Source organism: Maniola jurtina, chromosome 7 (genome assembly GCF_905333055.1).
Source record: "Maniola jurtina chromosome 7, ilManJurt1.1, whole genome shotgun sequence".
In the NCBI taxonomy this organism is placed as follows: Eukaryota; Metazoa; Arthropoda; class Insecta; order Lepidoptera; family Nymphalidae; genus Maniola; species Maniola jurtina.
Window position 1 is genome coordinate 7,337,429 of NC_060035.1, and position 16,670 is coordinate 7,354,098.

Consider the following 16,670-nt stretch of genomic DNA (forward strand, 5'->3'; position numbering starts at 1 on the left):
ATCTAAATAAGCAACCTACAAATTCTCACAAAAGTGCAGGATCTGACCTATGAGGTCCACCACCACACAAAATATTATCTCTTAAAATACTCAACGTACGTTTCACTCCGCGAAAACACTTTCAGGGGATTGCACCATTGCAAAGTTGATCATAGGCGATTCCCCGAAGGATAAGATCGGAAATAAATTCGTAGGAGAATCAAGTTGTCTAACAACCTAGACTAAAGCTAAACTATCAGCAAGCTGAAGTAGCAGTGGGCACTGGGCAGGCCATACTTAGGTAGAATCGATGGCCTTTGAAGCCGAAAATTCCTCAAGCAAACAGTGGAGACTGCGTACTACCTGGTAAGTGGTAAGCATAGCGTGGGAGCACTCCGGTGCAATGGACTGAGCAATGAGCATATTATAATATTAATGTTTAATTATATTTAATTTATATCTACTTATAATTATGATGATTTTTAACACAAGCTTTACAATTTTATAAGGGTGAATTCGATGACCGGGGTACACTGAGCTCGTCGCTTTCCGGTTGGGTCAATTTTTACCTAGGATAAGGATCGGTCGGGACTGACGATTTAAAATATTGTTTCACAAATCACGATATCAAGTTTTCGCAGTAAGTTGTTTCTTAAAGCTTGGAAGAGATAGGTACTTACCTACCTACTGTAAGATTTTATCCTATCTATTTGGATAGGGATGTGGACGTGCGGGCAAAGCAGGAAGTTCAATCTGAAGACGAGGCGTATGATCGCGTATTGTACAAAAAATATCTCAGCCGGGCTGGGTATTAATCCTTAGTTTATGACCTGCGCAGACCGCCATATTGCAACTTCAGATTAAACTAGTTGTTGGTACCTACTTGTTTTGCGATCATTGTTAGTAAACAATTACTAGATAACAAGGACGCGCCATTTAAAAATAACGATCGGTTACTTAAGTGGTTGCAAGGGTTGTTTTTTACGCCGTGATTTTCGCAATAGTTATACATAATATTACATATTGGCCTGAGAGCTTGTAAGCAATATTGTGAGACGGTCGATAAAAGCCGAAGTAGGTGGATCTACCTACTTTACTACCTAGACTTGTAGGTAGGTGTACCTATAGTTATCATATAACGGTAAACTATATTTTAGTTGTATTCATCATAATCAACCCATTACCGGCTCACTACTAAGCAAGAAACTCTTCTCAAATAAGAAGAATTGGACATAGTCTACCACGCTGGTCAAGTGCGGATTGGCTGATTTCATACACCGCGCACCGCGAACACTATGGAAAACTCTCAAGGATATAGGTTTTCTCTAGATATTTTCTTTCACCGTTAAAGCAAGGTGATATTTATTGTTTAGTAAAACGTTCATAGGTACCTATAGTTAAAAAAGTAAGGGGTGCATATCTGGGATCTAACCCCGGACCCCGTGACTAGGAGGCCGATGTCTTAATCACTAGGCTATCACCGATATAGCTGTTTTATTGCACAAATTTAATTTTTGGACAAAATCATGGCTTTAAAAAGCTCACAGGTTCGAATCCTAAACGTTAACATCTATAACAAATCTTATAAAATACTAGTGACCACCTTGCTTCCGTGGCAATTTAAAAAAACTGGCTTTAGGTACCTAGGTATATTATAAAGGAGCACTCTGTGCTAAATTTTAGTTTTCTAGATCCAAGGCTTGGCTTTGATTGGCTAGCAATTTATATTGGTACTCGTACTTGGGGTAGGTAGATTTCGTAAAAAGTTCAAGAAAACGTGTTCTAAAGGTTATAAACATGCGCTTCGACACAAGGAGCGCTATTTCTATGGCACGTAGTGACGTAGGTACGAAGTGTATAGCTTGTGGATATATGTGAAGGCGTTCGAGGAAGCCCCTTAATGCGGAGACAGCTCCGTTGGGACGCTATTGATCGTCATCCGCCGTCAGTGGCCGAGGCGCCCCTATTGATTCGCCGCAATCTGCATGATAACCCGGCTGGCTTCTCTACTCGACACGATATCATTAGGATACGTATCTGCGGGTTACAAACTGTGATAAGTAAATAGTAAAGTGAGTGATAAGAGCAATAAAAATAACTTAATAATTAATCTTTCTGCCAAATATATTATAAACTTATAAAAAGTTTATCAAACTCTCAAAAAGACACACAAGTGTGTGTGTCTTTTTGAGTTTGATAATTTTTAAATGCATTTAAATAGCTAGTAGTGACTAGCTATTTAAATGCATTTTTGTGCAATCACTTACGTAAATAAAATATTTTAAGCTAAAAGTTCTACATAGGTACCTAGTTACTAATTATTTCGTTTAAAGCTAAATTATTTACAAGAAACTTAAGATAATTGAATCATTTTGTTCACTTGTACATTTTTATTGAAATTGTTAGTATCTCGTAGATATTTTAGGCAAGTATAGCATAGAATACCTACATAAGTACTATAATAATGAACCGTTAGGTTTAAATTGCGCGCGACGAATGCCTGTTTTACATTGGTCGATGCACAGTTGTTAGGCGCGAACTTAAAATTCAAATATGGAACGAGAATGTGGCTTTGAAGTTTTGATTTTAAATATGGCTAAGCTAGCCTTTGAATGTTTTGTTTCTGCATCCATTCCCATAGTTTGACTTTGCTTTAACGAGGTAACAAGAGAATCAATAGAAATGTTTATTGATCAACGACTGGAAGTGAGGCTGTGTAGAACTACGTGGTAGTTTAGTAGCATGTACGTTGTCCCTATGTACCTACCTACATGCCTTCGAATATTATGAACTGAGTTCGTTGTTATTTATTAAGCTTAGATATAAATCGTACCTACTTTACTTAGTACTTAATTATATATGCACTATTTTTATAAACAGTCTCATAATAATTTATTATTATTAATAAATGACCAACAATAGGAAAGAGCACTGCGGGTCTCATACAATTCCTCTCAGGATTATCAGGGGTTGTTAACAAGAAGTTTCTTCAACTTCCTTATATCGCTACTTTGTAGTGTGTTAATACAATTGCGCACCATTAGAATCTTTTAACCTCATAGGTTAATTTATGCTTTAATGCACATTTTCTATTATCTATGCAAAGCCTCGATAGCTCAACGAGTGAGGAGCGGACTGAATTCCGAAAGATCGGCGCGGCGGTGGTTCAAACCCCACCCGTTGCACTATTGTCGTACCCACTCCTGGTCCAAGCTTTACGCTTAATTGGAGGGGAAAGGGGAGCATTAGTCATGATTAGCATGGCTAATATTCTTTATTTAAAAAAAATGAAGAGTTTGCAATGACAGTAGCTGTAATTTTCGAAGGACGTGCGTGGTTCGTCGCGTAACTACACGCCTAGTGGGTCAGTGCCGCCTACACGCAATTCGATAAAACTTTGCTACTACTTCATTTTTCCTACCTGGTTACGACGTGTGATTTATTATGCACAATGCACATACTACTTTATTTTACTCACTCAATAAGTAGATACATTTTAAATTCTCGACCAAATATAAAAATCGAGTATTACCTACTAGCTATACCTAGTAAAAATTGGGAAATTCTTATACGAGGAAAACCTATAACCCTATACTATTAAGTATGTAATTGGCAAAAGTACCTATGTTTTTGGATTTTTTTTTAATACTTGCAAATGAATTAAAATTTATAACTTTTCCGGAAAATTAAAACTCTTGGAACAGTGAAGATGAAAATGTAAATGACTGCTTTAAAGAAAGTTACGGATTCATGCATGAAATTATTTTCACTGAAGACTAGCGAAAGTGTGTACTAATTAATAGTGCAAAGTATTGATCAATTGTTTCACCATGGTTCTAAATATAAAATTTCGTGGAGGAAGACAAAGTTCGCGCGCAATACGGGCGCGGGCAGGTAGAGCGGGCGCGGGCACGCGGCGGCGTACCGCGTATCGATTCCGCGGCGCCTTCAGTCGGCGTCCGTCGAGCGCCGCGCTGCGCCGAGTCGCCGGCGAGCGGGCGTCGCCCCTCCCGCGGGCCCGCGCCCTCACCCCGGCCCTCGTTCACTGAATCTCCCGTCGACGCCGGCAAACTCGACCGACCTCTTTTCGCAAGCTAACGTCGCAGCCGCGTCCGTTTCCCGCCGCGAAACTGCGCTCGATCTTTACGTGAACCTACCCAGCCTGAACTTACTTCAGTTAAACTGTTTAAAGATTGATTTCTGACTTGTAGAGGTTTCAGAGCGTGATGTAGGCATTTCCGTAATGTATTTCGAGCTAGCCTGGTATAAGTTGTAAGTTAGCGCGCGAGTGCGATGCGTGTGAGTGCGCGCGGTTGCGGGCGAGCATGGCCGGGCGCGCTGCCGGCTGCGTAGGCGCGGGCCGCGATGGACTGCTGCAACTACGGCGAGTACCGCGGGCCAGCGCACGCGGCGTACGGCGCGGGCGCGGGCGCGGGCTGGGAGGGCTACGGCTACGCGCCGCCGCCCTACGCGCCCTACGCGCACTACTACTCGCCGCACGCGCACGATCCCTACATGCGCTACTACCGCTACGACTACCCCGTGCACCACGTGCACCATAATGATCATGCCATGCCTATGGGTCGGTATCGCAAAAGACTAGTAGTTATTGCATCGAACTTACTTAGTAATTAGTTACCGATATTTTTAAGAATTCGCACCATTACACAACTTTTATAAATAAAGGAAGAATCGTAATAATTTATGTTTACGACTCTATGATCAACATAATGTAAAACAATATGGTTATTATCGAATACTTAAAAAGTGTTTCATAAATTAATTAAAACTAACTATTCACTTTTTAATTTAATTTCTGGGAATGAGAATAAAACACGGATTCATAGTAAAATTCATAGTTTATTACAATATTATGAGTAACTACCTAGTAGCTGACTTTAATTTTTGAAAATCCTATCTTAGTGGGAGTTTATAATATTATACTTAGAGAAAACCTGGAATATCAGTTGATAGCGCTCGATAAGCAACGTTGAGCCACGTTGGTAAATGGATGGTCCCATCAGTAGGTAACTATTAAACCTACGAGTCAAAATCATACTTTTATTTGAGTCGTATGCAGAAGGTTGTGGAGCCCACCTCATAATAATAATTAATTGTTCAAAGAAAGCCCCTACCATTATGTAATTATTAGCTAGCGGTCAGGACCCTCATATTGTAAATGTGATTACTTATGTGTATATTTATTAATCGTTAAATCTTATGCGAGTGATTTGCTGTAATCCATTTATAAGTTTCAACAATTTTCATCAGATTTTCACCAAATTTGAATAAAATTAACCTGATAGTAAAACCTTTCCAAAGGAAAGGAATTGTTGAAATCGGTTCTGATTTGACGGAATAATATGGAGTAACATCGACAAAAAATTCATCACCTATCCCGAAAGAACCATACCTGAAAAGTATAACCATATATATACTTTTCAGGTACAAAATATCCTAAATATCAATTCAGAGCCTTAAAGATGGCACACTACAGTCAAATCCGTACAGTAGTTTAGGTGTGATGCACGAACAGACTTACAAAAAGTTCAACAAAGATACTATTTTACGCTCTATATCGATAATAAAGTTTCCTCTGATTCAAATTTTCAAAATATATTATTAATGTAGGTACCTACAGAACTGGTCTCGTTAAAGTTTTATTATAATTTATAAATATAAATAACTTGTATCTCATAAGTTTAAAGGTAAAGTAGGTACTTAGGTAGGTAGGTACCGCAAGCACAATAAATTCAACCCTTTAGGTAAACTAGGTACCTACCTATAAAAAGAGACGGTGTTAAATTGTCGGAAAAGTTTTCCAACAGTTTCGACATTTCTATAGAAAAGGTTTGCAGGTTTCAAAAAGTTTAAAAGTTGTAAAAAGCGTCGTGCTTTTTTATGTTTTCATGGTTTAGAAACAAGCTTTTTGTGAAGTCTAGAAAAACAAGGTATTAATTTGGTGTTGTACCTACCTAACGGTATTATGTTACCTAACAATTTAACAAAATAGTATTTAAATAAAAGGGAATTTCGGTATTTTACGTGTCTGTCCATCATTGAAAGTTAATAACCAGTAAGTTAATTAAACTTCTGTTCGTCAATAGCTAAGCGCAAGAGTTCTGCAATTATGTACCTAACTATTTATTTTATTTTTAGTCCACTTTGAACATACCAACAACGTCTTTCGCCATCCAATCCTTCTTCTTGCTATACTGTTCCTGTCATTTCGCCTATGGGAGGTACCGACTTATCGTGTCGTAAAAAATATGGCGTAGCTACGCACTAGATTATATTTATTAGAAAATAAATCTTACGAAATAATTTGAAATCACTTTTAAGTACATAATAATGGGTGATCGTACCAAATGTGACAGACAATGCACAAGGAAAATCAATTCTCCTTCAGTAACCGTGTCTACTAATTCCTTGAACGTAATTGAATTACAAGCATAACTACGTATTACAGTTCGGTTAGTTTAATCTTTGAGCGGAGTTTGTTTACCAATATGAGAGAGATCGGAATCCGCACGCGTCGCGAGGCGACATTCTGAAGTCTGAACAATGAAGAATGAAGTAAGAATTAATGTTTACGTTTGGGCGGATTTCTCGGCGTCTACGTCACGTGTCGTTGGCGGGAGGGTGGGGCCGCGCCACAGGTGGTTCCCCGCGCCGCCGCCGCTCGGATTGATTGCCCGCACGGCGCGCAGCCACTCTACATATTGACCGGGGTGCTAACACCCGCGTCGCCTCTCACTATGAACTTTGCACAGGCTACGTGAATACGACCGCGTCTCTTTTCTAACTATGCGGCTATGTATGCGCTATGTGGAACAGGAATTCATGCAGCTACACGCCTGTTACTACGCTGGTCACTTTTAGGTTTTTTGGAAAAAAAAGTACCGTAGCAGATGATAACAGACCTTTAAATTAGTTGTCAGCACAAGCTAGCAAAGATATGAACATTAAGGTACACAACACTAATCTACTCTATCCCGCATATCTTATTTCTCAGAAAATCCGTAACGTCTAGCACTGGAAACATTTGGTACGATTTAAAATATTAGTGATGTTAAGTTACGCCATAGTCGCATAAACAAAATACAAGACATGTAAATTAAAATTTGTAACACCCCCGACAAATGAAAACAGTTACAGTAACTAGAAAAGAACTGATAACTTTCAAACGGCTGAACTGATTTTTTTGGATTATAGCTAAGCACACTCTCGATTAAGCCACTTTTCAAACAAAAAAAACTAAATTAAAATCGGTTCATTAGTTTAGGAGTTACGATGCCCCAGACAGATACACAGATACACACGTCAAACTTATAACATCCCTCTTTTTGGGTCGGGGGTTAAAAATAAATATGGAAATAGCATTCTTGTCACGCAATTAAACGCGAACTTGACAGAGTCATTTGTATTATAATTTTTATCATTTACATTAGGGATGCTTTGAAAAGGAAATATAAAAGTGTAGTAAGATATGATTTCATAATTTTTTACATAAAATGTGGCGCGAAGTGTCAGACGAAATCGATATCTCATTTAAATAATACAGGCATAATATCTAAACCGTTAAGGGCATTCAAGGGTTTCGTGTATTAACAGAAAATATCTTTGAAAACATTGATTTTATTTCAAATTCGAGTCGTTTACCTATATCCAAAGAATTAGGAAAAGTATTTATACTATATCCAAAGATTTATTTTGTTGACTCAAATTTCTGACTGGTTAATTTTTTTAGAAAAAGTACAATATCATATATTATTTTACCTAGCTTAAATGCAGAATTGAACTTGAAAATCCCAATATTAATAGTATGAGTAGAAAAGTGTGCAAGTATCTATTTAAGTATACGGAATCGTAAAAATATCAATCGTATCAAAGTTATGAATACCGCTTAACAGGGCTCTCTCCGTCACTTACTGCATACAATCGTAGTTCCAATTTCATTCGAATATTAAGCAACCAAAGTCCATGAAATTTTGCAGACATATTCTAGAAACTAATATCTGTGCCTGCAGTGTTTTAGATTTTTATAAAAATATGTAGTTTTAAAATTACAGGGGCTCAAAGATTTGTATGTGAATTTTTAAAACCGCGTAACTTTGAAACCGAATATATTAACAGAAATCTGGAAAACCACAGGCATAGATATTAGTTTCTAGAATATGTCTGCAAAATTTCATGGACTTTGGTTGCTTAATATTCAAATGAAATTGGAACTACGTTTATATGGACCGAGTGACGGAGAGACCCCTCTTAAATATTTTCGTGAATTGTGTAGAGATGGCAAGTGCTAAGCGCCACTAAATTAAACAATTAAGTATTTCATTGAATAGAAATGGAACTCGGGTTTTATAATCAATGTAATATCAACTAGAAATTTAATCTATTTTATTTGTTTGAATACATAAGAGTTGATAAATAATAATTTGAAATATTCTATTGATTTTTGATTTATACGCTAATGCGCTAGGTACGTCATGCGTCTACGCGCTACGTGCTACGCGCTACGAGATGGTGGAAAATGCGTAGTTACTACGACTATTCATTTTTTGTAGTTATGTACTTGAGTTACGGCAACCCGATATAGATAATAGGGCAACTTTATGCCTTATGGGTTATATTGTAGTAAAATTCATTTTATTTTTTATTATTTGTACCTAGTACCTATTGCACAACTTAATTTATGAATAATTATTTAAATTTTAAATTACAATTATATATCAAGTACTTAGATATAGAGATATTTTAGAAGCTTTACATACTATATACAAATATAATAAAAACTCCAGATAGGCAAAGATCATATAACTGTATTGTAAAAAATGACAAAGTAAACACACAAATAGATATACACAATATATTGTGCTCGGGGCTTACGCACCTTTTGACACCTTCATGCGTACTTTAAAAAATGGTAGCCCGTAGCAGGGTTGACTAAATAATGAAATTGTTCCTGTTGTTTACATTGCTTTTTTGTCCTGACAGACTACGGCGCGTACGCACTGAAGGAGGCGCGAACGCGACGAGCTTTGGCACGCAGGGAGTTACGCACGCAACCTCCCGCACACCTTTCCTTACCGCACACGGTAAGATACAAGAGACTCGCGAACAAAAGTAGACTTATGTCAATAAAGGCTGAGACAAACTAAACACGAGAGAGCGGCATTTCCCCACACCAACGAGTCTATTAATGATATGGAATTCGGATGTTGAATAATTTTTTTTTCGAAAAGAGCAACTGCTGAGTTTCTTGCTGGCAATCCTCAGTAGTAGCTATATTCCGAAATGGTGGTAGAGACACATTGATGCAAAATACATAGTCCGTTATTTTCGATAAGTCTAACTTTACGTTCGCAAACATATTTTTTTTAAATTTATTTGTAACCAGCTGCCACGACGATGCCTTGGTTTGGCTCAGAATTTTCAGGTGAAATATAAGGTTGACTTGCTTTATACAAGGTACCTGGCTAGCTTTTGCCCGCAGCTTCACCAGCATGAAATTAGGTCAAGCTACCAATCTCGGGGTTTACTCATCTGATTTTGATTAAATTTAATCTGCGAAATTCTTGGCTCACTTGGTCCAGGTGCATATTGCGTGCATAAACAAAATATTATTTACTATTATCATCATGATGATGATGAATCCTCAACCGGTAGACGCTGCTGAACATAGCTTCACACGCCACAGTCTTGCCTGCCTGAATCCAGCGGCTCCCTGCAACTCGCCTGATGTCGTCTGTCCACTTAGTGGGGAGTGTTCCGACGCTGCACTTTCCAGTCCGAGGTCACCATTCCTGCACCTTGGAACCCCTACCTTTGTCTTGTTTTCGAACTATGTGCCCTGCCCATTGCCACAACGGCTTCGTCACTCACTGAGCTATTTCGATTATCTGGTTTTCCTACGGATTTCCTTATTTCTTATTTGATTACGTAGAGTAACTCCAAGCATAGCTCTCTCCATTGCTCGCCAAGCGACTTTGAGCTTTCGAAAGAACTATTACAATTTTATAATAGAAGTTTTGACATCATTTACTACTACTTTAAATATAAGTCAATGCAATAGTGCTTATTGAGATGGTGTGTCTGTCTGCTTGTGGGTTCAAATGTGTGAAATTTGGTACAGAGAAAGCTTGCTTCCGGGGAACGGACATAATACGAAGCGGTATCAAAAGTAGCAAACTAGATTTCACTTTCTACGAGTATTAAAAATAGCATTATGAAGAGAAATTTCCCGTTTCGTAAAAAATTTTTACTGTTCAAATTTTTACTAGCTGAATTATATCTGTATATTGTAAGTACAAGGAATACCTACTCTCTAACGAGAGACATTGTAGTTGTTTTTTTACAGACAAGAACGTTGCTAAACTTATCGACAGATTACAGATAGAATATCTAATTATCATCTTTCTCTTGTTGAAAATAAATAAGTGTCTGGCCTCTACTGATACAAGTAGAGGTCATTGGATTTAGTCTATTCTCACACGACGACGCAACCCGTTTTCAATGCCGATGCAACATATTTATTTTTTTATCGCTTTAGCAGATTCATTTCTATAGCGGCATGTGCACAGGGTAACTTATTGAAATCCCATATTGACAACCCCAACGCAACCTGTTTGGCAACCCTCAGTGCTGTCGCTACTGTCAGAAGTTATTTGCACTTTACGCACATTCACGAAGTCTACGGTGCAGGCGTCTACGTAGCATTGCGTAGACGTCTGTGCCGTAGACAGCTACGTAGTAGCCTACATGTCTTCATCATACTTTATTTTACATATATATTAGAATTTTTTATGAAATAATATATTGTTATTAAAGCCGAAGATATGGTGTTACAAAAATGCGTAGACAGCCACGCTACTGCAACGTACTGAAACGAAACACAAAAAAATAAAGCATATTTTTATCACTAAAGTAAAAATAATCAAGTAATCATCCTAATTTTACTTCCCTGTAGGTATTTTTTGTAAACGAATGCTGTGACAAAACTACGAAAAAAGTTTTCACACAATATTACTTAGTCTCTTTAATTGCTGTCGCATTCGCATCTCCTTGAAATATTGTAGCGGTGCGCGGCGTCCATTTCAAAATATAGGTCAGTGTCAAAGGACACTACGTTTCTACTGCCCACGTTGCAAAACTTGTTCCCTTTCATTATCGCTCCCTAATGCTCCCTATGCATCACACAATAAGATCGAAATTAACTTATTCAAAATTAGTCCGAAACTTTATGATATGAATTAGTTCCGCTTTCAACTCTATTAACGGTCATCCAAACAATTTTAGAAAAGTTTTTGTTAGCAACATTTCTGTCGTAATTGGATTTGGTAGGTCGTTGACTTCATTGTAGTTGTATAACCTTGATATGTAGATGCAAAATAAACTATAACTGGGCATCATCAATTTAAACAAGATGTGTAGACCATAGTCATTCCTCAACATAAACAAGACATTGTTAAAACATGGTCACTATTTGTTTGTCGCTCACTGATTACTAACTTTTATGGATTTGTGTGTCTTAACTTAATTACTGAAACAAGCAAGGGTAAAGATTTATGAACTCATATCGGTGAACAAGGATTTTTTAAAATTACACTCGAAATCTGAAAACGATGGTTGTCATCACTACCCATATTATTATGAATGCGAAAGTGTGGTCGTTTGTTGGTTTATTGGTTTGTCCTTCAATCACGTTGCAACAGTGCAAGGGATCGACTTGTGTTTTACATAGCTAGGTATAGTTAAAGGCCTGGAGATATATTACATAGGTTAGTTTTTATTCCGGGAAATCAAATATAATTCCCACGGGACTTTTTAAAAACCTAACACGCCAGCGAAGTCGTAGGCATCGGCTAGTAACTGATATTTGGGAATGCGGAAGTAATCATTGAGTGGTTACGGTGTTATATTATGACTTTATGAGACAAGCGAGGTACAAAGGCGCTAATGAGGGCGGCGGGTGTCGCAGGGGTGCAGGCGAGCGGCGGGGGGAGGCTGGTGGCCCATGAAAGCTGTCAGCGGTTGATTTTTCCGAGTGTCGTGGGCGCGCTGATCGATAAGTCACGTGGTTCGCGCCGCTCGCCGCTCGATAGTTAGCCTCCGCAAATCTCCCGCCACTACTCTAATGTACCGTATGACTAGTTTCCAGCGGTTGAGGCATTGCGTAATCACTTGAACAGTCTTGCTAATAAAAACTACAAGTAGCAAGCAAAATCTCAGCATAAAAGTAGCAATATTATTCACGACATAGCAAACGTAACATTTATTTCTAATAACTTTTTAGTTTTGCCGCGTATACTGTAGTAAAAAGTTTTAACTTTGCTGGATCTAATTTAGTATCTATTCTCTTGTCCCCATTTCCTTTTTCGTTTTATCTCCTTCTAACTGCTCATCGCAAGCTGTGGCAAACCCTAAGTGGGTCTACAATATAGCAATAATATATATTTCATTAGAGCAGCGGTGAACAAGATACAGTTAGCCTTAATGATTGCCAACCTCCGATAGGAGATGGCACTAGAAGAAGAAGAAGATATATTTCATTCTTTTTGTGTAGTTTTAATTTATTGTAACCTGTTGATTGTCCATTTAAATAAATTAAATAAACTTTTTGTAGTAAGCGCAAATATTGGCAGTTTATTGTGCCACTTTGATTGTTGCCTAGATTAAATTAAGCCACAACGCACATATTCATAAACCATATATATATTCATAAACCAAAAAAAATACCAAAAATTAAAATTCTGTCGGTAGATACTGATTAAAAAAAACTTAATTAATATCACATAGTAACAAACATTTCAAATAAAACTTTTCAATACTGAAAAAAATATTTGTTGCTATAAGATGCCCGTGGTTTCGTCTGCGTGGATTTAGGTTTTCAAAAATCCCGTGGGAACTTTTTGATTTTCCCGAATAAAAAGCATTATATTCATCTCTAACATGCAAGCTATACCAAATTTCGTCGAAATCGGTTAAACGGTATATGCCGTGAAAAGCTAGCAGACAGACAAACAGACACACTTTGTCACTTATAATATTAGTATAGTATTTACGTAAAATATGACATTTTATATTTTTTCTAATTAAGATCTTTTTATAGAACTTATTTTTTATTACTTTAATACAAAATACCGGAATTAAATATAAAAGAATAAGTTACAATTTTTTTTATACATTTTGTAAATGTTTGTACCATGTTCGTACATTATAAGAGTCATAAAGTAAGGTAGCTAATTTCAAGTTGACTACACCGCAACATAACAGTTGGTGAATGTAAGGGCTCGTAAGAAGCTGCAGGGATTTCCCAAGATGTGAGGGATGCAGTACTGCAACGTAGAAGTGCAGAGGGAGTGACGGCCATCGATCGCGCCGCGTCGCCCCACCCCATATCCAGCTAAACGTTATCTTGTACATACGTGCATTACATACTGTTTTATATACACAGGTATAGTGAGAATTATCTAATCATTTGTATTTATAAATAGCAGGTACACAGATATCATGTTTACATAACAAGCCTTGTCGATAGCGCGCGTTGTTGACAGGTCTGGTTGCTCGCGTTCGAAATAATTTGCTGAAAAACTACGGTTTAAAAATATCCATTCAGAACTTAGAAGCAACAATGCTCAATTTTTAGAACATTTTAGCCCTCATCTATTTTTGTACTCTTTATTTTCTTAATTATTTTAATTTATCCCGAATACAAGCATAAAGTTTTTGTTTTAAGCTTTACTAGCTAATTCTTTTGAGGGGGGTAGTTTGAGAGACGTAGATGCATTAATGAATCAGTTCCTTTTTAAGTATATGTGTATAAACAATATAGATATTAGGTATATTTTTAGATTTTGTTTAGATTTTATAGGTACAATTTGAAGGTCTTTTCCAAGTTGTTCCATTTAATGAAATTGTTAGCGTAATTAAGTGACTAAAATAATTTATTAACAACGTTTCATATAGTACGCACCTTATGTAATAATGCACTCTGTTATTATATAATAGTTATACAGTATATTTTTCAAAACTTTTCATTAAGTATTCTTAAGAACACTTGAGTATGTATTTTTTATGAATTCAAGTGGTTAGTTATGTTGTTAAAGCTTTAACCCCTAGAGCTCTCCCCAGAGTCTTCCTTAAAAACGTGGTTCGATTCTCATTTGATTACTAGCCAATTAAACTCAATGAAATTTTGTAGCCATGTTTTAGAAACAAATATCTGAGTAAGAAACTTTCCAGATTTTTGTAAAAATGTGTAATTTTAAAGTTGTATGGGCTTAAAGATTTACATACACAATATTCAAATGAGAACGAAACTACGTTTGTATGGAAAACTCTGGGAAGGTTACTTCTCTTATGAGCTAAGAGCCCTGAAAGTTTCTCTGCGTATTGCCCCCAGCACAGGAAAGAACTATCAGTGACTATGAGGTTTGGACTTTGGATCATGGTGGCTTAGTGAGTTATCAGGCAACAAATATGTAAAAAATCTTACTTCAAATAATAAAGTCTATCTTTGTATATTTTCTTCGGAATAGTATTAGAAATCACTTTATGCATTGCCAGACGCTTAGAGTCGTAGCAACCCTTAGCCAGACACCCTTCAACTTAATTAACCTTACCTGTTATCTCCCAAAGTTACCATGATCCAAATTTTATAGGCACTGATCGTTCCTCCCTGTGCTGGGAAACTTATACGCAGAGAAACTTTCAGCTTTTATAAAATAACGTGGGTCTGGCTCTCACGGGCACGGGTTCTCTCTCTATTAACAAATGTAAGTAGCAAGTAACATCTGACCAGGGATAAACTAGCTGTTTATGGATGCGTAGCGGTTTATGGTTTATAATAGATGTTTGCTAGTCTATAAATAAATCGTAAAAGTGCGGTTCAAGCAACGGTAACTAAGCAATCTTTGACATTGATTACGTGCTAAGTTTATGATATCGATTTCACGCTTCTTGCCATACCTTTATATGCTTCAAGATAGAATCGGTAGACGGTTCTATATACTAATATTTTTGAATTCTTTGTTAGTTGATTGTTGGATTTTTATTAACTGTAAGCTAAGTTGCTAAAACTTATGAAAACTCCGGTCAAAATTAATCATTTGGAAGAGCCTTTAATGTTTTTAAAGGGTGCAACTAAACAAAAGTTGGGTCAAACACAAATACTTAGCTTGCATCTCGGAGACGGACGGTTATAGGAAAATTAAAAAGTTCCCATGAGATATGAAAAAAACCTAAATTCTCGCAAATGCGCGCGATGGTCGCGGACATCATCTAGTATACGATACTTTGAATATACAGGTAAATCTTATCGTTCTTATATGGTTTGGTAGAGGCCTCTTACAAGACTTTTTCGTTATCATCCACCGAGTATTATATTGTGTTAAGTAAAACCAGTTGAAAATGCAGGTCATTTTTAATGCTTCATAATATTTTTAATGCGTCATCACTTACCAGCAGATCTGATTGCAACCAAGCGCTAGTCTATAAACTTAAAAAAAGACTTTTTCAAAATCGATAATAATTATTTATTTATTTATATTTACTAACTTAAAAAATATACAGAGAGAGTATTGAAGATTTTTGAAACAGCATTATTTCTAGGAAATCACATGAAATAATAATCACATTTTGATAATGGTAATATACTCCTAGAAGGTTGGACTGTGGTAATTTTATGGAATCGATAGCCTGTTTTCAGTTTCAGCGTTCGTTCCCTTCAAGCCTGAATCGATATCGGCGAAGCCTTTTGCCAACAAGTATATACGCGGGCAAATTCGCAAGCTTATTAGAAATTGTTCATTATTTGTTACACATTTTTTATGTTCACATTTATTCAAAGTATAAATAGAAATAAATACACACTCTGTAAAAATTAACAACTCTTTACTTATGACGGTGAATGAGATACACCCTGCTGGCAGATAGACGCACAGACAGATGGCCAGATGGATGGCACCCTTTGGGCACGGTCCAAGAAACCCTAAAAACGGATACTTGAAATGAAATCGCGGACATTATCTTGTTGAAAATTGTTCTAATAACATACAAAAAAATCTTAAATAAACATTTTTATTTACAGCCACCATTGGAATGTGGATTAAATGGACGTGGGTCGGTGTACTGCGAACCACAGATGTGGCCATCTTATCAGGTAACCTTAACTTTAAGAACTATGATAAGAAAAAGTAATCCATACTAATATTGTAATACGAAAATGTGCATGCCTGTCTGTACTCTGTAGGTATGCTTTTCATTGCCTATCTGTTTAAGCATTTTTAATGAAATTGGGTACACAGATAGTTCGCATCTCAGTTTCTACTTCTAAAAATCTGTTATGTGACACCATGTCGTAAATTTTGAGCAACTCAACTTGAAAAACAGAATATACTGCTACCTATATAGATGAATGAAGTGATAAAATTTGTTTTTACAGATGGGAATGTTAGGAAGTGGAAACTGGGGCGGAGCAAGTGCGATGAGCGGCTCGTGGGCTTCTCGAAGCATGTGTTCCCGTGAACCAATACGATACGCTTCTGATTGTCGTCTCATGAAAGTAAGTTGTTCAAAGTGCATGTCATCCACCGAATCCTACGTTCAATTACTGTCAGGGGCAATTTGCGAATTCATAGTTTCTACAATAGTCTCTGGTCTGGGTCTGGTGGGAGGCTTCGGCCGTA

The 16,670-nt window shown here is 37.0% G+C and overlaps 1 protein-coding gene across 2 annotated transcripts in view; it reads left to right on the forward strand.

The window, feature by feature from the left end:
- The first annotated feature begins 3,946 nt into the window (after window positions 1-3,946).
- LOC123867004 overlaps window positions 3,947-16,670 on the forward strand; it is a 28,574-nt gene continuing 15,850 nt past the window's right edge. For both annotated transcript variants that reach the window (XR_006796309.1, XM_045908829.1), the window contains exons 1-4: window positions 3,947-4,561; window positions 8,980-9,080; window positions 16,073-16,144; window positions 16,427-16,546. Coding sequence is in view for 1 of the 2 variants with exons in the window: in XM_045908829.1 (XP_045764785.1) it covers window positions 4,345-4,561; window positions 8,980-9,080; window positions 16,073-16,144; window positions 16,427-16,546 (510 nt within the window). In the remaining variant the exon portion in view is untranslated. The remainder of the gene's footprint in view (window positions 4,562-8,979; window positions 9,081-16,072; window positions 16,145-16,426; window positions 16,547-16,670) is intronic.